At 57.3% G+C, this 26,073-nt stretch overlaps 1 protein-coding gene across 1 annotated transcript; it reads right to left on the reverse strand.

Moving 5' to 3' along the window:
- Positions 1-733: 733 nt before the first annotated feature.
- On the reverse strand, positions 734-25,768 carry COL8A2 (collagen type VIII alpha 2 chain). Its single transcript, XM_055403362.2, has 3 exons — positions 25,637-25,768; positions 5,567-5,784; positions 734-4,880 (listed from the first exon to the last, which is right to left on the reverse strand). The coding sequence occupies exons 2-3, from the start codon at positions 5,766-5,768 to the stop codon at positions 2,962-2,964; spliced, it is 2,121 nt and encodes a 706-aa protein (XP_055259337.1). The 5' UTR covers positions 5,769-5,784; positions 25,637-25,768; the 3' UTR covers positions 734-2,961.
- Between the last annotated feature and the right edge of the window lie 305 nt (positions 25,769-26,073).

Below are 26,073 nucleotides of genomic sequence, written 5' to 3' on the forward strand. Positions count from 1 at the left end.
CTGGGAAGTTCTCCACACCATCCATTTTGAAGAAAGGAAAATGGAAATGGAGAGGGCACCCTCCCTTAAACTTGAGGGCTCTTCCAGCCTCGGTAGAGATCTATGCCCAGCACTGCAGCTAGCCTGAGGTTTTAGGATTGTTGGGCAGGTCTCCTTTCAGTCGGGATGGGGTTCCTCCAGGCCGGGGAAAACCCCAGGACTTTTGGGGGCCTGGACTGGCCTCAGGTCTGCGGTCCAGATCCCCAGCATGTGGCAGGCTGTGGGGCAGGTGCTTTCTCCCAGGACCACTCCCAAGCCCTGCCTTCCGCCTTGAGCCTGGCACCAGCCCCGCCCACAGGAGTAGAGATCCCTGATTTCATTCATAATGTGTATCAGATGTTGAAACTTGGCCCTCAGGATCCTGAGCCAGCTGTCATGCTCCACTACCCCTGAGAGCTTGCAGGAATGTTCCAGGGAAGCTTGACCCATCTCCCCCAGCTCCAGCCACTGCCTTAGTTTGGTTTCTTAAAACGCCTCCTGGCATTTACTTGGTTTAGAGCCCACACAGCTTTGGAGAATCGAGCATTTCTGACGCGGTGGTGATAGAACCCCTGGCTGGGGGCTGGGCAAGAATGCATGCTCTTTGAGAAGGTGCAGAACAAGAGTCCCGGAGAGCTCCCAAGGTGCTTTATGAAATCCAGAGGCTCAAGACACCTCTGTATCAAGGCCAGTTTCAACACAGTGCTGTTTATACAACAGGCTTTATTGAGATTGTGTCAATACAGTCAATACCATTGTTTTTCTTTTCAAAAAGAAGTTCCATTTTCTTTGATTCCCAAGTGCATTTTTCCTGAATCTCCTGTGACACAGGGCACATAATAGTTATGTAGGGAACTAAGCCTCCTATACCAGATTAGAAATGAAATTACTAATGGAAAACATTTAAACCTTAATCTTTTTAAAAAAAAAAGGAATTAGAATACAAAAATGCACAAGGTAATGTAGTTTTCATTGTTGAAACCTGACATAGTTTATCAAAGCTAGTCAGTTAAGCGGACACCTGGAACTAAAGTCCCATAGACATTTTGGAAGCACCACCCACCTCTCCCCAAAGGCTTCAGGAATGACACAGCAGAAACTCAGTTCTGTGAAACAGCTCCTTTGTACTGTTTTGTTTTTTTTTGGCTCCCCGTACCCTCCTCAGGGCCCTGGACTTTACTGGGAGCTGGTGCATTTCCACCCATCAGAACCCTTCCTAACAGGTCAAATGGCAGTGGCTTTGACTCAATAAGGATGCTGAGCAGGTGGCCCCATGAGGTATGATTTAAGACTTTCCCATGGTGGTGATAGATAAGAAACCCACCAGGAACCTTAGCCCAACCTGCTCTTGAAGTGCCACTTGGGCAGATTTGGGTTTTCTTTTCTCCTTTTGAAAGTTAAAACAAGCGGTCAAAGGGTCTGCTTGATTTGGAGAAGTTGTGGGTGGGGAGGAGGCCAGCCCAGGGGCCTGAGGGAGCCACAGCCTAACAAGTCGGAAGTCGGTGATCAACTTCCTTCCTCAACACGGGCAGGCGGGGAGAGGGCCAGAGCTGCAGCACCTCCATGCCGGGTCCTCATCTCAGTGGTATCCACTCAGCTTGAACTAGGGGCCACAGGGAGGGCAGGAGGTCTTGCCTGTTTCCTGCAGAGGGGAGCTCTGGGGGAAATGGCAGTAACGTCCAACTCATCCCAAAGGGGCCTGTTGACACCCTTTTTCTCAGGGCCTCAGCCTTCTGGGCCCTAATCCTGCCTTGGACAGGAAATTGGAACCAGAGTGGAAGGAGAGGAAGACCCTGCAGATTAACCCCGGGAGTCGACGCACACCCACCATCTGGCTCTTACTAAGGAGAAGTGGGCGCTGCCTTCATCCACGAGCTTGTGTGCGCCTTGCTCTGTGGGTGAACAGGAAGCTCTCAGCCATGGGGCTACTGGGAGTGGGGCTGGCAAGCACCCCTTACAGTTTTGTCTGAGTAAAGCAGCTCTCCCTCAGCAGGTGAAAGGCGAGAGAAGGAGGAATACTCAGGCTCGCTGATTGCTGGCCCTGCCTCGTGCCACCTGTGGCGGTCCCCAGGGGCCTGGGCGGCTGCCCTCACACTAAACAAAACCAACGCTGGTGGGGGCAGCCTTGGGGATGGAGATGAATGTGAAGAACGGCCATCCTGCTCCAGGCCCACGCCCCTACCCCTCACAAGCCACTGTTCTCCGTGGCTGCGGCCTGAGCAGTGAGTGGGGGTCAGAACTGCCCAGGAGCCAGCAGGAGCGGTCACGCACCCGTACCCACCCAGGACAGGCCTGCAGCCACAGCCCCACCACTAGGGTTGCAGTCCTGACAGGGTGTCCACACTGGCCACCGCCACGGTCCCCCTCCTCTCCCTTCCCCTGGAGAGAAACAAAAACTCTTCGGGAGATCCATCAGCCTAAGGAGGTCCCAGGGCCACTGGAAGAGCCCCAGCGAAGAACTGAGGGAGGCCACGCCCCATCCCTTGAGCAGGTGCCCTCTGGGGGCCAGCAGGCTGGGCAGGGCTTGCGAATGTGTCTCCCCAGGGGAATGGAGAGGGGCGCTCAGCCCCCTCTCACCGCTGACTCACCGAGAAGCAGCCTACTGCACCGCCCGGCAGAGCCCAGGACTCACAAGGGGGCAGGGGTCTCCACCAGCCGGGCCGAGCGTCCAGGGGCCCTGCCAGGGGGCCAGGCAGGGCAGGAATGCGGGCACAACCCCCACCACTGCACAGACACGTCGGGGAGAGGAACTCAGGCCAGCTTCTTCCAGGAAGAAACCTCAGCCTGCGTGGAGAGAATCCAAGTCAGCTCCCCAGGCCGAGGCCGCGGCCGCCTTCGTGCCCGCCTCTGTTTCAGTCTTTGGTTTTTTTCTTTAAGTGGAGGTTCTTGGTAAGTGAGAAGGTCTCTCTACCGCTAAAGAGGAGGAGGCCAGGGCAGCACGGGTTATGTGGGACACAGCAGGAACCCCGAAAAGGAAGAGTGGATGTACTCGGTGGAGTAGAGGCCGTTGGCCTGGTCCGAGGGCATCTGCACCCAGACCTGGTCGTTGGGCCGCAGCTGCAGCACGGCCCCGCCAGACGCCTGGTCCAGGTAGCCCTTCTTGTACTCGTCGTAGGTGTAGGTGGCTGGCACGTTGTTCTTGTAGAGGGCCACCCACACGTTGGTGCCCTTGACGTGCACGTGGTACGCGAAGTAGTAGACCCCGCCCACGGGGCAGGTGAAGATGCCCGTGGCCGGGTTGTAGCCGCTGTGGCCGTTGTAGAGAGTCCGGTCAAACTTGACGGGCATGCCCGAGGCAGGGAAGGGCGAGGTGAGCACAGCGGTGAAGGCGGGTGTGGCATGGGCTGACAGCTCCCCCAGCCCCAACTGTGGCTTCACCCCCTTGCCCAGCACAGCTCCCTCCACGCCACCGTTGGGCAGGTGCAAGCCGGCGATGCCAGTCTCGTCAAAGGCCCCCGGGGCTCCGGGGGGCCCAGGGGGGCCAGGAGGCCCAGGGGGGCCCGTGAGTCCTGGGGATCCTGGCACCCCAGGAGGCCCTGTTGGCCCAGCCATGCCAGGTTCCCCCACTTTCCCCTCTCCAGGGGGCCCCGGCAGGCCTGGTTCACCCTTCAGACCTGGCAGACCCTGGGGCCCGATAGGGCCAGCCGGACCCTGGAGTCCCGGGATTCCTGAAGGGCCCCTCAGGCCAGGCTGTCCAGGGAGCCCCAAGTCACCCTTCTGCCCCAGGGCTCCTGCTGCCCCTGGTCCTCCAGGGCGGCCCGTGAAACCTGGCTCACCTTTGGGCCCAGTCGGTCCAGGAGGTCCATGAGCCCCTGGAAGCCCCCTCTCTCCTGGGAGCCCAGGTTTCCCAGCCAGGCCACTAGGCCCTTGGTCGCCCCGAATGCCAGGCACTCCTGGGGGTCCTATAGGCCCTGTCTCCCCCTTAGGCCCAGGGACCCCACGTCTGCCAGGGAGCCCTGCAGACCCCGGAAGTCCAGGGGGCCCCCCAAGGCCCTGTGGGCCCTGTTCCCCCGGCTCCCCATCCTCACCTGGCTCGCCCCTGTCCCCCAAGAGCCCTGGGACCCCAGCTGGGCCCCTGTCCCCCTTGGGACCTGGCAGGCCTGGCATCCCATAACCAGTAGGGCCTATCAGGCCAGGGGGGCCCCGGGTCCCTGGTTCCCCTTTGGCTCCTGGTGGGCCCTGTGGCCCTGGCAACCCTGCTGACCCTGGTACCCCCACACCATCCACCCCAGGGGGCCCCTTTGGGCCCAGAGCCCCAGGCTCCCCCCTAGGTCCTGGCACTCCAGGAGGCCCAGTGTCACCCTTATCTCCAGGGGCCCCAGGAAGCCCATCCAAACCTGGTTTGCCTAAACCAGCCGGACCCGGGAGACCTGGGGGCCCTGGGGCACCCCCCTGCCCTGGGGCTCCAGGTATCCCTGGCTGACCCACTCCATTTTCACCCTTGAGGCCTCGATCACCTGGGGGCCCAGGCTCTCCCTGGGGTCCTGGCTCCCCCCCAAATCCTGGGGGCCCCGGCACCCCCTGGGGGCCTGGTTTTCCAGGGACAGCAATGCCTGAGGGCCCAGGGAGGCCAGGGGGCCCTGGGGGCCCCCGGAGGCCCTGGTCCCCTCGAATCCCTGGCTCCCCCCGAAGCCCCGGCTGCCCTGGTGGTCCAACCTTGCCTGGGAGCCCTGGGGGACCAGCCTTGCCCATCCGGGAGAAGCCAGGGGGGCCGGCAGGGCCAGGTTGCCCGTGGAGCCCAGGTTTTCCAGTGCCTGGTTTTCCTGGGAAGCCAGGAGGGCCAGGGGGACCCCGTGGCCCAGGCTTTCCAGGGGGTCCAGGCTCTCCTTTCAGGTCCATCGGCAACAGTGGTAGAGGCATTTCTAAGAGAGAAAAAGAGAAGAGGCAGTCAGGGGCCTGGACAGTGGGGCCAGGGGACCCATCTTCCTACTTCCTAGCCAGCATGGGGAGCAACTCGAGAAGTTAGGGTTCTGTGCCTGCTCATGAAGACCACCCTGGTCCTCCCTCCCTACTCTCACAAAAGATGCAATTTAGGGGTGGTCTGGTGGTGGTCTTGGGAGCTGCAGGGTATCCACAGCCAGGGCTCCTAGTTCCCACCCTACCCAGGCTGGGCCTCCCTTCCCCAGCAGCCTCTCATCCCTGAGGAACTGTGGTGGAATGGCCACCAGGTGGCACCAGCAGCCCTCCTTAGAGCCAATCGGCCCCAACCCCTTCCCGCTTCCCTACAAACCTTCCCGCCCCTCCCCTACCCAGAGACCACCTCCGGCAGCCAGCTCCACCCCACTTCCGGGCCCTCTTGGGGTGGGGGGCCCTCTTGGGGTGGGGGGCCCTCTTGGGGTGGGGGGCCCTCTTGGGGTGGGGGGCCCTCTTGGGGTGGGGGGCCCTCTTGGGGTGGGGGGCCCTGGACCCGCATCAAGAAACCAGTGGAGATGGGAAGGTCTTTGGTGGGATGCACGGGCTGTGGCTGAGAGGGGCCTGGGAAGAGCCAGTGGAGGTCAGGAGACAGGGAGCTGGGGGTCAGGACGGGCCGAGGCGGGGCGATGCTCACCCAGGTACTGGCCCTTGCCCTCGCGGAAGGGCGGCCCCACGGGCCCTTTGTGCACGGGCTGCACGTACTGCACCGGCGGGTACCCCGCTGCCCCGGCGGCCCCACCGCTGGCAGCCGCCCTCGGCCCGCACCCCAGCAGCAGCAGCAGCGGCAGCAGCAGAGCTGGCGGCAGCGAAGACAGGGGCGTCAGAGCCCCCTGCATGGCGTCCGTGGGCGTGCTGCGGGCAGGAAGGAGAGAGGCCATCAAGCCAGCCCGTGGGTGGTTTGGCACCAGGCCCAGGAGCTCACGAAAAAGATGAAAATTTAATTATTACTCATAAGCAATTCTCAAAGTCTCAAGAGTCTGCAGAAGTTAATACTAAGCCTCTCCTAACCCTGCCCATAGCTCTCAGTACAGGCAGGGGTGGGGGTGAGGTTCCTGGAAAACAGCTTCCCAAACCATTCACTTGGCAGCCAGATGCCCTTCCAGAGCACCTCTAACCTTGGCACAGCCCTGCCAGACACTGTTTGATGATTACACACCCACTACCACGTGCTGGACTGGCTCTCTGCCAGGCATGAGGCTAAGCTCTCCAGCATGGGAGCTCACTTAATCCTCCCAGCACTTTAACGAGGTATTGTTACTGTCATCCGCATTTTCCAGATGACAAGACTAAAGCAAAGGTCTCTAGGAAGCAGCACTGGGATTTGCCTAAGGTCTGTCTGACCTCACATTAAGTCCAGGCCTTTCTGGGGTTCCCCACCATCTTCTGGATCGAGTCCTTTGTGGGAATTCCCTGGCTATCCAGTGGTTAGGACTCGAGGCTCTCACAGACAGTGGCCCAGGTTCGATCCCTCGTTGGGGAACTAAGATCCCAGAAGCCTCGAGGCCATTAATTAATTACAAATATATGTATGACTTCCCATATATGTATGGGCTTCCCTTGTAGCTTAGCTGGTAAAGAATCTGCCCGCAATGCCGGAGACCTGGGTTCGATCCCTGGGTTGGGAAGATCCCCTGGAGATGGGAAAGGCTACCCGCTCCAGTATTCTGGCCTGGAGAGTTCCATGGACGGTATAGAGCCCATGAGTCGGACAGGACTGACTTTCACTTCACATACATATGTATGACTGAGTCCGCTCGCTGTTCACCTGGAACTGGATCACATTTTGTTAATTGGCTATACCCCAGTACTTCCCAGGCGGCTTCCCAGGCAGCGCTAGTGGTAAAGAACCTGCCTGCCAATGCAGGAGAGATGAGACGCAGGTTCCATCCCTGGGTCTGGAAGATCCCCTGGAGGAGGGCATGGCAGCCCACTCCACTATTCTTGCTGGGAGAATCCCGTGGACAGAGGAACCTGGTGGGCTACGGTCCACAGGGTCGCAAAGACTCGGACACGACTGAAGCAACTTACATGCATACCCCCAAAAATAAAAAGTTTTTAAAAATTATAAATTAAACAATAAGTTTTGTAAAAGTCCTTGGCTCCCAGCTTGGTGTTCTAATCATCTAATCAGTATCTGTGTCTCCAGCGCCACCATCTACTGCCCCTTTCTCTGCCTCTCCCCTCCGCCATACCTTTGTCCCAGGCACCAGGCAGCCTCACGCTTCCGGGCCTTTGCACCTGCTGCTTCTCTGCCTGCACTGTTCTTCCCCTCACTTGTCCTTCAAGACCCAGGGAAGCTGTCACTCCTTCCTCTATAAAGTCAACCCCTCGCTCCAGTGTCCTGACCTAGCCCTGTCTCAACATTTAGCTCAGCTCTAAGAACAAGAACTGGGTTAGGAAGAAAAACAGGCTCCAGATTTGGATAGCCAGGCTAAATCCTCCACTCACCAGGTAGCGGAGCCTGAGCAAGAGGTGTCCACTCTGTGAACTCAGTTTTCTCATCTGTAAAATGGAGTAACATGTCCACACTGAAACGTGTACATGGATGTTCATATTGGCATTATTCATAACAGCCAGAAAGTAGAAACAACAGATGTACATCAACTGATGAATGGATAGTGTGGACTAGTCAGGCTACGGAATATTACTCGGCAATAAAAAGAAGTGAAGTACTGATAAATGCCACAACACAGATGAGTCTTGAAAACATCACAGCAAGTGAAGAAGCCAGGCACAAAATCATATAATTCTATTTGTAGGATGTGTTTGGATTAGGTAAATCTATAGAGACAGAAAGTAGTTAGATGAGTGATTGCCTAGGGCTGGGGCAAGTAGACAGGGGTGGTGATTGTTAATAGGTACAGGGTTTCTATTGAGACCCCCTGGTGGTTCAGACGGTAAAGAATTTGCCTGGAATGCAGAAGTCCCAGGTTCCATCCCTGGGTCAGAAAGATCCCTTGGAGAAGGGAATGGCTATGCATTCCAGTATTCTTGCCTGGAGAATTCCATGGACAGAGGAGCCTGGCAGGCATTAGTCCATGGGGTGACCAAGAGTCGGACATGACTGGGTGAATAAGACACACACAGGCTTTCTATTAGGGGTGATGAAAATGTTCTAAATTGATTGCGATGATGGTTGCATAATTCTGTGAGTGCCTTTAAAAAATGTGGATTCTTACACTTTAAATAAGCCAATTGCATGCTATGTGAACTGTATCTCAATTAATTTCTTTTTTAAAAACTAGGCTAGGACTTCCTTGGTGTCCAGTGGGTGAGATTCTGTGCTTCCACTGCAGGGGGCACAGGTTTGATCCCTGATTTGGGAAGTTCTGAATGCTGCAAGGTGTGGCAAAAAATAATAATTAATTAAAAAGCTAGGCTAGGAGATTCCCTGTTGGTCCAGTGGTTAGGACTCTTGAGTTTCCAGGGTTGGGCGTCCAGTTTTTATCTTTGTTCAGGGTACTAAGATCTCACAAGCCTGGAGATATGGCCAAAAAAAATAGAATTTTCTTTTCAAGCTAGGCTAACAACCTGCTTCTCAGGATTGCTGTGATGATCAGGGATATCTTGGTACCCCAAGGCGGGTACCCATCAATATCTGCATAGGGGACTAGCCTGACATTTCATACACCCCAGGGAGGTCCCACTTGCCCTGGCACCCCTGCTCTGGGCTCCCCTCACCCCACCCAGGGGCTCTCCACACCTGTGTGTGGCTGCAGGAAGGTGTGGCAGTGGACTGTGCACATCCAGGGATGCACCTAGGGCTGAGTCTGGAGCTGCAGCGCAGTATTCTTCCAAACTCAGTATCATGCAGGCTTTGCAGGAAAGAACATGGGGCTCTGGGGCAGGATGGTAAAGCTCTCAACCCAGCTCTGCCATCAACCTCCCTGTAACCTTGGGCAGGTCTTCAGCCTCCCTTAGCCCAAGCATAATATTAACACCTGCCACCTAAGGGCTCCCTGGCTTCACATCACTAACCCTCTCAACGACCCCCAACCAGCTCATACAATTACTGTCCCCTATTTTATAGATATAGAAACCGAAGCTTAGACTAAGAATCTTGCCCAGAACACCTGCCCTCAACACAGGCCACCTGCTCTGTCTGCACCATGACAGGTGCTAGACCTCCTCCTGTGGAGGCCTGGCCCTCAGTTAACTGCTGACGGAGGCTCCAGCCAGGCACTGCCCCAAAGTTTGACTTTCTATCCACATTCAGCCCTGCAAGGCTCATCAGCCCTGTTTTACAGGTGAGGAAACCGGAGTGTGGTCAGAGCCTAAACCCAGGCAGTCTGACTCTTAAGCCCCAGCCGCTAACCACTGTACCATGAGGCCTCTCGAGAGCGGGATAAAGACCCTCCTGACCTGGCCACCTGAGCTGGGGGAATGGGGAATCCTCACACATCACAGAGCCAGAATGTTCTGCCTGGAAGGGGTGCAGGGGGTTAGGCAGAGGGGCAGACCTTGTAGCAGGAAGCAGAAGGAGGGCAGTGAGCAGTTCTGGTCTGAGTGGGCCAGAGGCCTAAATCACGGCACCCCCACAGGAGGACTCAAGACAGCCCTGGCTCCGGGGAGGACTTTCCTGTATCTCACATGGTAAAGGATCTACCTACAATGCAGGAGACCTGGGTTCGATCCCTGGGTCAGGAAGATCCTCTGGAGAAGGGAATGGCAACCCACTCCAGTATCCTTGCCTGGAGAATCCCATGGACAGAGGAGCCTGGGGAGCTAGTCCACGGGGTCGCAAAGAGTCGGACACGACTAAGCAACTAACAGTACTGCTGTTACTACTACTGGGGAGCCTTGATCCTCTTCCCATGCTGTGTGAGGCCTCACGGAGGCGGGGCTGATGGAGGCTCAGCTGGGAGGGAGTCTGGGGTGGGGAGAACTGTAGAGGGGCACAGGGCACCAGAGGAAGAGCCCCCCCAGTCCAGGCAGGAGCCCAGGCAGGGTCCCCTGCCAGCTCCCCACTTCTCACTCCTCCTTGGCAAGGCGGGTCTCCAGGAAGCATCCCCACCCTACGCCCCCGTGGTTCCCTGAACTTGCCCCATCCTGGCACCTCCTGCTCCATGGAGGTGGGGCGGGACCCCGGAGCAGGTGTTTCCTCGGGAGGGAGGCGTGTCTGGGTGAGGATGACAGCTCACACCTCTGCTGGGGCACCGCCTAGTGCTGCGTCACAGTTCGCGATTGATCCCCAGGAAAGAGGAGCTGCGGTGCCTCCTCTTCCTACAGATGAGGCGAGGCGTCTGAGGCTGGAGACAAGCAGGAGTGAGGCGCCGCCCCCTGGCAGCCAGGGTCTGAGCGGAAGTCTGTTAAGAACCTGAGCTCTTAACCGCTGGGACAGACAGCCTCCAGGGAGAACGTGCCAGAGAGCACAAGCTAGATAGCGCGGCAAGCCGACTGAGAAAGGGACGCTCTCTTCCAACTCCAAGCTGCCTGTGGGTTTGCGGAGGGAAAACTTACTCCAGCTCTTAAAGGGGAGGCGGCCATGCCAGTCCAGGTTGGGGGCGGGGAGAGAGGGGCTGGGAGTGGAAGTGCACATCGCAGAAGGGGGCTGCAAAAAGGACGATGGCCCTGGCATGGGGCCACCTGGCTGCCCAGGTGGGAGGGACTGCCCCCCATGCCAGCCACCAGCAGAGCCGAGGGTGCCTAGGCGCCCCTGCCTCCGGTTCACTGTCATCCCTTTCCGCCCCCGCCTGCCCCCGCCGCAGGCTCCCCAGGCTCTCTGGCCGCTGCACGTGTTCCTTCCTGCGGTTCCCCTACTGTGTGCCCACCTCCTACTCTTACTCCTTCTTAGAAGTCCGGGAAGCCTTCTGGATGCCTCCCCTGGGCTCCACTGACACCCGGAGGGCCCCCTCACAGCTTCGTCTCCCTCTTTGGCTTTTCTATTCTCTCCCCGCTCCTCCCCTCCCTTCCATGCCCAGCATAGGCCTTGGCTGGCACAGAGATAAATGTGTGATGAACTCAATTTGCTGTCAGATTTAAAGATCACTCGGACCTTGCACAGATAAGTGTCACACGACCCTGGAAGCCCCCTCTTCAGCCCCTCAGAGGGGCTTATGTGTCAGCTAGAAAGGGAACAGGTGGGACATTCACGTGGCCTCCATCAAGAAACTTCAGCTAAGAGCTGCCCGCTTGGGGAATAGGGGCACACAGGGAGGAACAGCCGATCCACTTGCTTGCTTGCCCCTGGTCTCCCCTCATGGAACTGGTTGGCGAGAGCCCTGAGGCTCAAGCCTGGCTCTGCTGTGTGACCTTGGGCAGACGGTCACCCTCTCTGGTGACCTCTTAGGAAGGCAGGAGCCGAGGCAACCGGGAAGCGGCGGGGCTGACAGGGGCAGGAGGTGGGATGCAGAAGAAGACGCTGATTCAGGGGATGGAGCGGTGGCGGCAGCAGGGTAGACGCGGTGTTTGGACAGCTGCAAGTCCTTAACGGGGATTTCCCCCCTTTTCAACAAATCCCCGTAAAACAGCATTTTGTCCAAGTCAGCGTTTTGTGGCAGCCTGGGCCTCCTGGGGGCGGCAGAGGAGGTTGGCTGGGAGAGGGTAGCGTTCCAGGGTCCTTCAGACCAATGAGGGGGAAAAAGGGAATGGACCCCAGCAGGAAGAAGAAGCGGCATGAATACAGACCCCTCTCTCCCTGGACAGGGCTTCAGGAGCAGAGGGGCCTCAGCAATAAATGTCCCCTCCCAACAGTGCTCTCTTCGAGGGTCCCGTCCCAGGGACGATCAGCAGCCGGGGCGGGGGGCGGGGGCAGGTGATCCTGTGGAATTTAAGGGTCTGCCCCCTCCCCATCCCATTGCACACGTGAGCTCTCAGAGGTCGCGATGCAAAGGGGCGCCTGAGCGCGGGCCGCAGGTTCCCGGCGGAGCGTGCAGGGGTGTGGCCAGTGCGGCCCTGGCCGACCCCCGCCTCCCCCGCCCCCGGTGGGTGGATGGAGCGCGGCTGTGCGCAGGCTCCTGCTGCTCCAAGCCCCCTGCCCCAGAAGGGCGGCTGCAGCTCAGGGAGCCGCGGGGAGCTGAGGCAGCCCCGGGGCCTGGCCAAACCACAGGTATGTTATGAGACGCTTCCTGTTGTGGAGACATTTCTGCGGGATCGGCTGACCCGCTTGCTCCCCCGGTGCCTCCTGTCTCCCCACCGCCTCGGCCGCGCTCTGTTCTCTCCCTGGGTCTCTGGCCCTGACCCATTTCTCTCGGCCTCTCTTTCTCTCTCTCTAAGCCCAGTCTCTGCCACTTCAACAGGTGAGCAGCATTTCTGAGGCTCTCCCTATCAGGGATCCAGCCCTCGGCGGGATGGGGGGGCCCTAAGGCCCTTTACATTCTGACTGCCCCTGACCTCTCATTCCAGCACAGCTACTTTCCAGCTGTGTGACCTCGGGCAAGTAACTTAACCTCTCTGAACCTCAGTGTCTTCATTTGTGAAAGGGTTAGCTGACATGGTCTAAGCCATCGGCCCCTTCATGCTGCCCTGTTCTCCTACCCTGATGGCCAGAAAGTCCTCCCTTCAGTCTAACCTTAGTGCTTCCTGCTGCAAACCCACATCTCCACCAACCTTTGAAAACCTCAGGTGACTTGCTGCCAAAGGCCAGGACCTTGTGAAGTTCCCTAAAAGTCCATTATTTGGGCTTCTCAGCCTTTTCTCTGAACGCTCCTGAGATGCTGCTGACTAGGGGTCACACAGCCTGCTCAGGACAAGGACAGAGTTATGGATCTTGGAAAGAAGCAGAGGAACTGCCCTCCTCACCCACTGGGCATGATGCCCACCCCATCCCGCCCCCGCCTGGCGCGACTCCACACTTCTCCAGGGTTCCTGAACCCCCCATCCCCCACCTCTCTCCCAGCTTGCAGAGATCTGGAACCCTTTCCCATCCCCCTTTCCTGAGTCTCAGCTGAAAGGGGTCCTGTCTGCCACTCAGGGTCCCCCCAGCCCCTCCACACCTCTTCCTCGGGGCTTGCGGGGGTGCTCACTGTCTGTGGATGCCTCCCCCAGTCCCAGCCTCTGCATCCCAGTCTATACAGGCCTCACGCCCGCCCCTGGCCAGCCTCCTCTTTCTCCAGCCCTTCTCAGCCAAGCTTCTTGAAAGACCTCTCTCTACCCCTCACTCTCTCGTGTGTTTCCTTCTCACCAGCACTGCCTCCCGCCTTGTGACCCTGCTTTCCTCCTTCCTGGAAAGGCTCCTCCTCAGATTCTTCTCTGCTCCTTTCCTCTGCCCACTCTGCAGACCCAGGCTTGCCCCAAGGAGCTGGCTCAGACCTCTTCTCTTCTTTCTGGATGTTTCTCCTGCAGTTTCCAGCTCTCCCCAGCTCCCACGGTTCCAATCCCAGCACCAGGGACTCCCATGTCTGTTTCCAGCTACCACTCCCCTGAGCCCCAGACTCTTGAGTTCGACTATGAGCCAAGCCTTTTCTCCTGGCTGTCTCTCAGACACCTCCACCCAAACTGCTGTCATTATCTTCTCCCCTATTATGTGCTTCTCCCTGGTGCCCAAGCCAGAAATCAGGACATCACTCCTGACACCTCTGACCCTTCCTTCCTTACGTGGAATCTCTCTAGCTTATACACTGCCTTAGCACAAGTAGGAAAGGCTACCCCTCCGTCCAGCCAACTCAGGCTTTCCTCATCGGCTTTCCCGTGTCCTTGAACAGTAACCGACCTGCACAGCTGTACATGACAGCCCCGTTCCTTTGCCCCCAAACCCCCAATCCAACCTTGCAGACGCTGTCTCCTCTATTTCTCTCACTTCTGTTCCTTCCCCTCCTCCCCCAGTCTCTCTGTCCTAATCCAGACCTTGTACTCTCCCAACACACAGCCCAGAGCCTGGCACACTCCAGCCATTCAGTAAAGGTTTGTTAAATTGCCAGATCCTCACCTGGATTATCATAACTGTTCTCTCCCACCCCTCAACCTCAGCTTCTCTGTTTTCCTCAGAACATCCTACAGAGACTCCAACAGTGCTTCTCAAACTTTAGTGTGCATCACATGATTTTAAAAACACAGGCTCCTAGCCCATACCCTCAGGGATCCTGATTCAGTAAGTGTGGAGCTCTAACAACCTCCCAGGTGATGCTAATGCTGCCTATATGTGAACCACACTTTGGCACAGCTCTGCCATGGCCCTCCCCGCTCTGGATTCTCCAATGACTCCCTAGTACCAACGTGATAAATCCCATGTTATTCTGCAGTTCACATGGCTTATTGGAGAAGGTATACAGTCATCCCTCTGCATCCACGGGTGATTGGTTCCAAGACCCCCCGTGGATACCAAAGTCTATGAATGCTCAAGTCTTTTATATAAAATGATGTGGTGTCTGCATATAACCTATGCACATCCTCACATATACTTTAAACCGTTTATAATACCGAATACAATGTAAATGCTATGTAAGTAGTTGCTGGGACACAAGGTAAACTTAAATTTCGCTTTTTGGAAATTTGGGGAATTGATTTTCAAGTATTTTTGATTCAGAGTTGGCCGAATTTGAGGATGGACGTGGAACGTGCAGATACAGAGGGCTGACTGTACTTTAGACTCAGCGGTAATGCAGATAAAGAAAGCGAAGAGGATGACAAGATCAGAGTGAGGCTGGCAAGGCCCTGAGACCACAGTTGGTGGGGAGACACACTCCAGGTCTAAGAGTTATGTGTGTAAGGAGGGGTTGGGAACCAGCTTGTAGTGGGAACCATGCGGGTGATTGACATGCCCGCCACGTCTGTGTCTCTGAATCCAGACCCTCACCTGCCTGTGTATCTGAGGCATCTCCTGGTAGGTCTCTCTCCTATCTCTGTGTCACCATCCCATTCGCCCACCCTGTTTGTCTTCCTCTGCTCTCTTGTGCCTTATACTTAGATTCTGTTAGAGTTCCAGGCTCTGAATTCTCTAGCTGCTGGTCACTTGATGGGAGCCTCCACAAGGCCAGCATTTTTGGCCTTAACGCTAACCTCAGATCTGGGGCTGACCTCCCTAGATGATCCCTGAGCAGCCCCATAAGGTCTGGGTGGAGACTTGCAGGGTCCAGTCCCCATGACCTCATCGTCCTGCAGGTCACTGAGACTCCGAACCTCTCAAATTTAAATGTGCAAGCGTGAGGACTGTTCCGAAGCTAAAGAGCTACCTGGAATCTTAGGGTTGGGGGATGGAGGGGGCTGGCTAGGCCGGGACAGGGCTGCCTGGAGAAGACCGTATCATCCAGACTGATGGCAGGACAGGAGTGTCGCCCTCTGCCCACCTTGTCTATACAACCAAGTTTCAGTTCCACCAAGAGTCCCAACACCCCTCACCCCTGCAGGTGAGGACCTCAGACCACAGGGAACCTTCACTTGCAAAACAGCATTGGAAGGAGGTTTTAAGGACAGATCAGAGTTCAACATGCCCATAAAGGCAAGAGATGGTGGAATATTCCAAATTGAGTGGGCAAAGAAGACTGAGGGGCTTCTAGGATGGGTAATATCTAAGAGGCAGAGAACCTGTGGGTCTGAAACTTGAAAGGGAGCAGTATAGGCTGGAGATAAAAACAGGGCTTCATTGGTGGTGTTGCTGCAGCCTGGATGAGGGCCATGGGCTCACCCATAGGGAAGTCACCCATGTTTAGGGGTGAGGGGAGCACCAGGATCCTGAATTCAGACACCCTAAACCTCTTGATGCTTCCCTGTGCCCACTGCCCGCCTTTGCCTGCACGATCCTGTTTGCCTGAGTTGCCCTTTCTTTCTTTCTTTCTCCTCCAGGGGGTGGTGGTTTAGTTGCTAAGTCATGTCTGACTCTTGTAACCCCCGGGACTGTGCCCACCAGGCTCTTCTGTCCATGGGATTTCCCAAGCAAGAATACTGGAGTGGGTTGCCATTTCCTTTCTCCAGGCACACATATCATTCCTCACTTAAGACCCAGTTAAATGCCTCCTCCTCCAAGCAGCCGTCCCTGCCTCCCTCAGGCAGAACAGCTCCTCCTCTAGGGCCTGTCTTCCCCGACACCCATCTCATCCTTAGCTGGGGCTCAGTACACAGTAGGTGCCCAGTACAGTCTGCAGCCTGGGTGCTCTGGCTCCTGGCCTCTGACAACCCCACCTCCAACCTCCTGCCAGCCTGCAAGATGGCTTCTCATAGGGTCCCTTTTCCTTGGTGGCTCTTTCAGAGTCCTTCTCAGCTCTGGGCTGGAGGGGGCTTGGGCTGACCTCCTTCCCTGAAGGCGACTAGGTCCACTTCCCAGGCCACCAGTCTCTGCTCATCTCTGAGGCTAGCCAGCCCACTACTACCCTGGGGAGGATCATCTTGGGGGGCAACAGAGTGTCCAGGGAGGTAGGAACAGCCAGGTAGGGGCAGATGAACCAGAAGAAGCTTGGCAGCAGACAGGAGCCAGGGCAGCCGTGTATCCTCAGGCAGGTGGCCAGGGGACCGGCCCTTCCTCGCCAGGGGCTCAGGCCTCAGCTGGTGCCATTGCTCACTTCTCAGAAGAGGCCTTGAGCTTTTGAGCGAGACCGGACATTGGAGGGCCACCAGACCCTGGCACCCCCAGGCCCTAGGCTTGGCCCCGCCTTCTCAGCCGCTAGTCTCCCCCCCCAGCTGCCTTCTGGTTCACATTTGCAGCCTTTTCCGGAGCGCCACCCGCCGCCCGCTGCCTCGCACGCCTGCCAAGATTCCTGGGCCTTCGCGGCTTCCCTGCGTGGTGGCGGCAGCTTCAGCGTCGGCAGGAGAGGCTGGGTTGGGCAGGGAGGGGGCCCGGCGGGAGCATGGCCAGGCCACTGCACCCAGGCAGGCCAAGCAAACACGGCCGCGCCAAGGAGCTGGGACGAAATAGTTCACAAATGAGAAAAAGCTGCTTCCGAGTTGGGCCGGAGGGAGCTGAGGTCACCTGCAAGAGGGGCTGCCCGCTAGGACACCCTGAGTCGGGGAGGGGCTTCTGCAGTAGCTGGGGGGAGCGAGCAGACGGCAGCAAGCACAGGCCTCATGCAGCCTGGGATATTGGAGAACCCCTGCCCCCAAATCTAGCTTACCTTTCAGGTCGGAGGGACCTCTGAAGGTCCCAGCAGCGACAAGGCCTGAGAACTGAAAGAGGGAAACTGAGGAAGATTCCAGGAGCTGGGGAAGCCTCCTGCCCGAACTCACAGCCACCCTAGGGCCTGCCATGGGCTTTTTGCCAGGAGCCCCTGCTGGAACACTGGCCCCCAACCTCAGTCTCTGCTCAGGGAGCCAAGATGTGTGCTCCCCCACCGACTTCATCCATTCCATGCACACTCAGCAATGCCCACAGGGGACCTGGCCCTGAGTTGCTGGGATTCTTCCTGTCCTAGGGCCCAGGCTGAGGAAGCCCCTTCTGTGTGCCAGGGTCCAGGCTGAAGAAGTCCCTACACTCTGCCAGACCATAGGCTGGGGTGGTCCCTACTATAGACTAGGGTTCTACCTGGGGAAGCTCCTACTGGGTATGGAACCCAAGACTAGGCCTTGGCTCCTAGGCTCAGCGCCCTGTCCTGCCCTGAACTATCTGGAGGCATCAGACAAGTGGCCATCACACAGTTGACCAAGGTTTCTGGGCCATGGGAGTACACAGCAGGGAATACTGCCCTCCCTTGAGTCTCCCTAGAAGACTTCATGTAGAAAGGGGCTGGATCCTGAAGGGTGAGTAGGAGTCTGACAGGCAGGCAAAGTAAGAAAAGGAATTTCAGGCAGTAGGAAGCTGCTTGGCAGATACAGGGAAGGTCCAGAAGTGCCATGAGGTTGACAGGATGAGCAGGAGCTGAGAGGGCAAGGCCAATTTAGTGAAGAGCCTTAAATGCTATGCTTGCATTTCTCTGTGAGGCAATGGGGAGCCATGGATGGTTGTTGTGCAGGGGACATGATGTGGTTACAGCCCTTGATGGCCAGGTCCCCATTTCTGTCTCAATCAACCATGACACCTGACTGTCATAAGCCCTAGTCCAGGTCACACAGCAGAGCTGGGGCCATAGTCCAAGCCCAGACATGAATCCCGGGTAGATGGGGAGGGGATGCCCAGCCAGCCCACCTGGCAGGGAGGCCTGCCGGCCGCGTCACTCTCTCCCCCAGCTGCTTGCTCGCCTCTGCCCGCTCCCATGGAAACTCTGACATCCCAGCCCTCCCCCTGCACAAGCAGCCAGCTGCCAGAGCCAGCGGCTCCTAGGCCCTCTCTCCCGCTTAGCTGAGCCCTGCCCCCATTCATGCCACTCTGACACTGTGACCCCAGAGGTGGGTCATGAGGCTGCTGTCTCTGAGGGCCCAGCCTGGCTGACGGAGAATGGGTGGGAGGTTCTCACTGCCCAACTTGACCCTGGCTTCTCTGGCCCCAGTCCCCACCCTCACCATGAGGCTCAGGAAGAGGAAGTGACTTATACTGGATCTGGGCCTTTGAAAGACGAACACAGATTTAACTGGGTGGTGGTGGGGAGAGGTAATCAGTCCGGGCTAAAGTAACAGCATGTGTGAGGGAATGGAGGCATGAACATGTGAACACAATTAAAATAAATAAATGAACTAACTAATCATAGCTGACACTTATTATGCACCTACTGTGTGCCAGCCACTCTTCTGGCTCTTCTCGTGAACTGTCTCATTGAGTCCTCAGACCAACCTGATGAAGTATTTGCTCTTTGTCTTTCCTTTTTACAGAGTGGGAAACCCAGGGACAGAGAGGTTAAGTAAGTGGTCAAAGGTAACACAGCTCATGATGGGTAAAGCCTAGGCTGTTGGTGCCAAAGCTTGGGCTCCTAACCTCTCTAAATCCAGATGGTTTGAGGTGAGAACTGGCTGAGGTCAGCCTGAGAAATGCCTTGAATATCAGAATCAAAGACTGATACTGGGAGAGACTGAAGGCAAAAGGAGAAGGGGTGGCAGAGGATGAGAAGGTCAGACAGCATCACCGACGACATGAATTTAAGCAGACTCCGGAGATAGTGAAGGTCACGGGATCACAAAGAGTCAGACGGGACTTAGCAATTGAACAACAACAGCAGCATCAGAGACCCCAAGCGCAGCTTAAAGCTGGCTCTCCACACCCTTTACACATTAGCCCTTAATAATAATGGTCTCTAGAAATCCCAAGTATAAGGAATTCCCTGTCAGTCCAGTGGTTAGGACTCTGCTTCCATTGCTGTGCCATGGGTTCGATCCGCAGTCAGGGAACTAAGATGCCACGAAATGCAGTGTGGCCAAAAAATAAAAAAAGTTAAAAATAAAAGGCCCAAGCACACTTTATGCACCAGACAGAGCACTAGGTATGTTCCAGGCGTCTTAATCATGCTCTCCCATAACCCTGTAAGGCGGGAATTCTAGCACTCTTTTGAGGAGGAGGGTTGAGGCCCAGAGAGGTGACATCATTCTCCACGGTGAAGCACCAGGGCTAGGATCTGAACCTTGGGGCTTGCCAGCCCTCAAATGGCCAAACCCGGGGTCACTTGGGCTTGCTGGAGACTGCCGCCACGGTAATGATCCCCACTCCTCCACCCCCATCTGTGCTGCCTCGATCCAGATGGCAAAAGAGACCAGCAAGGCTGGCAACAGAGTGGGCCGCTCCCATCCCGGGCCCCAGGAGCCCACTCCAACTGACCAAGGCTCCTTCAGTCCTACTAAATAGGAAAGTGGGGTGGGTGGGTGTGCCAGGGCAGGGCCTGAGCCCGCTTCAATGGGACTCTGTTCTTAACCTGCGCTCTCAGCTGCCTTCCCTAATCTCCTGAGCCCCTCCCCTGGAGACATCGCCTCCTTGCACAGTGCCTGCCTCCAGCTAAATCCCAGACCAGAGGTGGGTGGGACAGTCTGCACCCCCTTGAACCCCACCATCTTCTGAGAGCTCAGGCTCCCTAAGGACACTGGCCAGGGCCCCAGGCCCACTTCCCCATCCCAACTTTCCAAACAGAGGTGCGGATTGATGGCCAGGAGGCAGAGTCGACTCCTCCCAGAGCGGGGATCATGGGAGAAGTCTCCATTTTCTGAGCCCTTACCGGGAGCTGGCCCTCTGCTAAGAGTCCTGCTTAAAAAATCATGACAGGGTATGAACCGCTCTGGAGCCCAGCTGCTCACATTCCTCTCTCAGCCCTGCCTCTTACTAGCAGTGACCTCATTCATTTCTGCCTCAACTTCTTGGTCAGGAACGTGGGAGCAATTTCTACTTCGCAGAGCGCTGGAGAGGATGAAGGGCATTCATTTCACGTAGCCGACTTCCAGCAGCGCTGGGCATTAAGGGAACATTCAATATACGTTTGCTATTATTGTCTCCCTCCCCATGATTGGCCTCCCCCAAATCCCTGTGAGATTAAATTAGAAACCTTATTTTACAGATGAAGAACCGGAGGCTCAGAGACAAGTCACTCGCCCAGGTCCACCAGCCAGCCCGTGATGAATGATGCCAGAATTGGGACCCAAGCCCAGTGAGTTCACAGATGATAAGGACAGCCTCACAGCTCCCTGGAGCTGAGGGCCAGCATGCATGCATGCGTGCATGTGTTGGGTTTGGGGCAGGGGGTGGGGGCTCCTCCACATCCCCTCAGCCCCTCCTGCCTGACCCCCAGGGGCTCCGCTGCCCAAGCCCCTGCCGCCACTGCAGGAGGGGGCTGTGCATTCCTGGCTAAGCAGCCGGATTTGCTGTGCTCCGGGAACTATGAAAAGAATGTTTGCCACGAGCTGAGCCGTGGTCGCCTGTCAGAGGGAGTGTGGCCTGGAGGGCCCACGCAGAGCTGTGTGGCAGCCAGCAGGCTAGACAGGAGAGAGCTTCTGGTTAGCGAGGGCAGTGGATGCTGCGGGGGGGGGGGCGGGCGGGGACCGAAGAGTCAGCCTCCTGGGGCCTTTCAGGAGAAGAGAAAGGACCCCACAAGCAACACTGCTCCTCATCACAGGCTCCAAGGAGATCCGAGGAGGCATGACTGGCCCAGCTCATGGATGGGCTTATGGAGACGCAGGGGGAAGCTCACTGCTGTGGCAGAATTGAGACCCGAGGCCCAGACCCCTTCCTCCCAGAAACCACCCTCCCTCACAGGGCCCACCAGGTCCACAGCGCATCCCAAGATACCAGAAAACACCGTGCCAGCCCTCACTGTCCTAGCCGTGCTTCCGGCTGGACCTTCTCATGATAACTGCTCCCCACATTCCCTGTTCCTCAAAAAAGTACCTTGTGTATGACAGTGCCTGGCACACGGTGGACCGATAAGAAGCAATTAAGTTTCCATTCCCTTCCCCCCACAAACCGAGCCCTGGAGGGGGCAGTAGCCTGGGAGGTCAGCGGGGAAGAACATGAGCTGTACATCCTTATGGACCTGGGAGCGAATCCCAGCTTGACACTCCAAAGGGGACGCTTGGCCAGGTTATGGGCCTCTCTGAGCCCTCCACTTCTCCCTCTGTTAAATGGGCTACCGACCTTTGCCTTGCAGCAGTGTAATAAGGACTAAATAAGATATGCAAACACAGGTCCTGGTGCATAGTGGCTGCTCAGTAAACTCTTATTGTTACTCTCCCAAGAGGACAGAAAGAATTGAAGTTAGAGAACCTCTGATGACTAGGTCCCCTCCATCCCAGGTTCCGGATGGCCCCTGTGAGGGGAGAACAGCCTCCGGCAGGAAGGGAAGCCTGTGTGTGCCCAGGGTCCCATCCTCGGGGCTCAATTCCTCCACTGGCTGCTGTGTGACCCTCGGCGAGTTCCTCTCTGAGTCTCTGTAATCCCGTCCAGGAGATGAGCCAGCAGTGCTGGCATGGCTCTCTCCAGGAGGCAGTAACCCTCTGCCACCCGCTTCTTCTGCCCTCTAAGAGCCAGAAATCTCAGCCTGCGTGGGGACAGTCACCTCTCAGTTCAAAACTTTCCAAGAATCTGAATGGAAGCAGGGCCAGGCCCTTCCCCGTCCCTTCCCAGGATCCAACCAGAGGGGTGGAACAGACTCTGATCAGAAGTCTGGGTGAAAGTTCTTGGCTCTGCACCCTGATCATGTGTAACCTGGGACTACTCCTCACCTCTCTGCAGGCAAAAGGACCCTGGAGACCAGCATTAGCATTCCCATTTTATAGATGAGGAAACTGAGGCACAGAAATGGGAAGACCCTTACTCAGAGTCATGTGGAAAGTAACCCCGATCTGAGTCCCAAGGTCAGAGTCACAAGGAAAGTAACCCCGATCTGAGTCCCAAGGTCAGAGTCACAAGGAAAGTAACCCCGATCTGACCCCCAAGGTCAGAGTCACAAGGAAAGTAACCCCGATCTGAGTCCCAAGGTCAGAGTCACAAGGAAAGTAACCCCGATCTGAGTCCCAAGGTCAGAGTCACAAGGAAAGTAACCCCGATCTGACCCCCAAGGTCAGAGTCACAAGGAAAGTAACCCCGATCTGACCCCCAAGGTCAGAGTCACAAGGAAAGTAACCCCGATCTGAGTCCCAAGGTCAGAGTCACAAGGAAAGTAACCCCGATCTGACTCCCAAGGTCAGAGTCACAAGGAAAGTAACCCCGATCTGAGTCCCAAGGTCAGAGTCACAAGGAAAGTAACCCCGATCTGACCCCCAAGGTCAGAGTCACAAGGAAAGTAACCCCGATCTGACCCCCAAGGTCAGAGTCACAAGGAAAGTAACCCCGATCTGAGTCCCAAGGTCAGAGTCACAAGGAAAGTAACCCCGATCTGAGTCCCAAGATCAGCTCTTCCCCTCGCTGCACATGCTGCTTTCACTTCAGACCCACTGTCCACATCCCACCACCCTAGAAATGCCCTCAGAATACAGCCGGCCTGAAATGCCCTTTCTGGGACCATGACTTCCCCAGCTGATGTCTGGGAGCACTTGTGCACACATATGGCCTCACACACCCACTCAGGCTTCTAAACATATATACTCAGGCCTCACAGACACTAACTAGCCCCCAGACTCACAGCCACACTCCACAGTCAGCCCCCTGAACCTAAGCATACCAGACCCTGGGGTTCAAACCCACATCTCCCCTTGATCTGCCTCCTCTGGGGTCAGAACACAGCCATTCAGAGCACGGTTCCTGGCCCACCCTCTCCTCACCCCCACAGTCAAGCATCACTGAGGTTTGTCCAGTCTCTCTCCTTATTCCTCTCCATCTATACCTTCCTCTTATCCCCATGGCAACCACTCACCTCAGCCTCCATCATCTTCCTCCTCAAACTCTTGTCCAGCCTCCTAAGTGGCCTCCTTGCCCCCCAGAGCAACCAGAGTGATCCCCAATTTGCACCACTCTGCAGCTCACACCCTTTCTCTGAACAAGGTCCTAGGAAATCTGACCTCAAAGTAGTTGTCAGTCCCTTCACCTCACTCCCCCACTGTGTGAGCCATGAGCCAGCAAGTACTCACCACCCCCTGAGAGAACTCTGCAGCTTCCCACCGCCACACCTTCGCAATGTCCTCATTTACCCTTTCCTCCCCCTACACCTGTCAAGGTTCTCATTCTCCCTGAAGACCCCAGCTAGAGTCACCTTTTCGCTGCCTCTCCTGATGGCCCCTCCACACACACTTTGGCTTACAAGGTGCCTCGCCCCATGTACCTCATTGGGCACCCTGAGACACAGCTGCACCCCATATGAGAGGCTGCTGTGCCTCTGTAAGTGCCTCAGGCCACAGATGGGACTGGTTCATCTGAGGCCCCACTCTCCTACAAGGGGAGCCCCATGCCTGCCACTGGGGGTCTGGAGTGGGCTGGGGGGCCAGCAGGGCAACCAGCCTTCAGTCTTGCTCAGACCCGGAGCAGGGGAGGAGGTGGGGTGCTCAGGCTGACAGCCCTGTTGGCTATCTGCCTGCCCTCTTCTTGCTAGGAGATATATTCACCTCCACTTTTCTCTCCTCTTCCTCTGAGCCAAAGAGGAAGTGGAAACTCATTTTCACTGTGATAGACAGAGTGAAACTGGAGAGAGACCCTACTGAGAGAGTGTGAGTTTGTGTGCGCGCACGCACGTGGGTGTCGTCCTGTCTGAGGACATCTGGCTGGGCCATGTGGGGCCTGCCATGTGTCTGCAGGAGTCCGTGTGGGTGTGTGTGTGAGCGTGCGGACACATGCCCTGTCTGCTGTTTCAGCATCTGTCGTGGTGTATGTTTCAGTAGAGCATGTTCTGGTGTGTGGTTGTGTGTGACTGTCAATGGGAGGGGGTGTAGCTGTGCAGCTGTGCGTGACTCTGTGAGTATGTCTGTGGTGTGTCCTCATTATTGTTTTGGGGTGATTGCATGTCCGAGGGCCTATCTGTGTTCACCAACCCAGCACGAGGCCAGTGGAGACAGCTATGCACTGCCCGAGTCCACCAACTCCCCACGCAGAGTTGCTGCCCTCTACATCTCCTCTTCTGGGATCTAGAGAGGGCTCCCTGAGGGCTCCCCATCTGCTCAAGGCAGTGAGAGTCAGTCCCCAGAGAGAAACCTCAGACTGCCTAGCCCTCCAGCGACCCCAGGTCTTCCAGACACCCAAGGCAGCTCCCTGGGAGGTTGCCTTCACTAAGGGCGCTCCAAGGAGGGGGTGAACCCTACCACCAGACAAGGGCACAGACCTTAGCAAGAGACGCTGACGGCAGACAGGAGGAAGGGCTTCCAGGTTGCCAGGGTTCCCTGAGGGAGGTCAGTGGTATTTCTGTGTCAAAAGCCTAGCACATTCTCACACATACCGAGGACCTCACATAAACACACACTGATTGACACACACACGAATGACATACCGGCAGACACTCGCTGTCCCCCTCACACCCCACAAAGGCACACACTGACAGGCTCACACATGCACACACACAACAAGCAAACTCTGAGGGTCTGCCCTTCAAAGCTTACAACTCCCAGGCTCCTCTGGCTGAACAGTGTCTCCCCACAGCGCCCCACCAACTCCAGGGGAATCCCAGGGTCACTATGTCTCCAGCCCCAGGACAGACACCGGGGAGGCAGTTCTGGGGCCCCCAGATCCCAGCTCCTCTGAGTCAGGCACCAGCCCCCCTCACCCCTCCGCAAGTCTCAAACCTGAGCTGCAGCAAGGTGCTGAGCCTCTGGCAGAGACCGCCCTCGAAACCCCAGTCTCGGGTTTGGGGGATGTTGTTCAGTTCAGTTCAGTTCAGTCGCTCAGTCATGTCCGACTCTTTCCAACCCCATGAATTGCAGCACTGCCAGGCCTCCCTGTCCATCACCAACTCCCGGAGTTCACTCAAACTCATGTCCATCGAGTCCGTGATGCCATCCAGCCATCTCATTCTCTGTCGTCCCCTTCTCCTCCAGCCCCCAATCCTTCCCAGCATCAGAGACTTTTCCAGTGAGTCAACTCGTCGCATAGGACACCCCAAATAGGAGGGACTTGGGGGCAGAAGCAGGAAAAAAATAAAACGGGAAACCGGGAGGTGGCCAGCTAACTAGAACCAGCAGAGAGGTGGGGAGAGGAGAGCCTGGGGTCAGGGAGTGAGGGGGAGTCTAAGGCCCCTGCTCCCTCCTGACCCTGCGATGGAAGCGTTGTCGTCCCATTTCGCAGGTGGGAAGGGAGACTCCCGGAGGTGAAATGAATACTCCGAGCCACATGGCTAGGGATTCCACCCGGGGCCTGTCTGAAGCTGGAGCCCCCGCTTCTGGGAAGGAAGCGAGGAGGGGCTCCCTGCTGCCAGCGCCGACCCCCGGCCCGAGGCCCCCATCCCGTCCTCACCCCGGAGTCCGAGGCGCCGGCCCTGGTGTCCCCGACAGTCTCGGGAGAAGCGGGAGAAGCGCAGGCCGGGTCTCGCCCTCGGAGACCCCAAGCCCGGCAGCCGCGCCGCCTCCTCCCGCTTACCTGCAGCGGCGGCCGCCGGGCCGGCTCCTGGCCCTCGAGGGCGGCGCGGGGCGCGCGGGCTCCAGGCAGGGCCGTCGTCGGGGTCCGCGCCGGCGGGGCTCCGCGTCGCTCTGCCGGCGCCCCTCGCGGCTGCCGAGCGGGCGGGCGGCGGGAGGGGCGCGGCGGGGCGGGGCCTCCACCTCCTCTTTCCGCAGCCGCCGCCAGGGCCCGCACCCCGCCCGCCCGGCCTCGACAGCCGCCTCCCTCCCGCGACCCACTCGGAACCCGCACCCCACGACACCCGCGCAGCGCGGCCCCCGTGCACCCTCATGCAACAAACACTGTGCCTGCGTCTGGGGCCCCCTGCCCTCTGGGGCCACCCGTCGAAAGGGGACACAGACCCAGACCTGGCGCCGAGGAGGGCATGGTGTGCTCAGCGTGGGGAAGGGGCAACACCG

Source organism: Moschus berezovskii, chromosome 4, assembly GCF_049115385.1.
Source record: "Moschus berezovskii isolate FMDL1 chromosome 4, NW_MosBer_1.0, whole genome shotgun sequence".
NCBI lineage: Eukaryota > Metazoa > Chordata > Mammalia > Artiodactyla > Moschidae > Moschus > Moschus berezovskii.

Bases quoted from the DNA above. Each gene is read 5' to 3' on its own strand.
- COL8A2 (XM_055403362.2), bottom strand. From the start codon at position 5,768: ATGCAGGGGGCTCTGACGCCCCTGTCTTCGCTGCCGCCAGCTCTGCTG. The intron at 4,881-5,566 runs GTGAGCATCGCC...TTTCTCTCTTAG, and splicing joins GGGCAAGGGCCAGTACCTGG to AAATGCCTCTACCACTGTTG.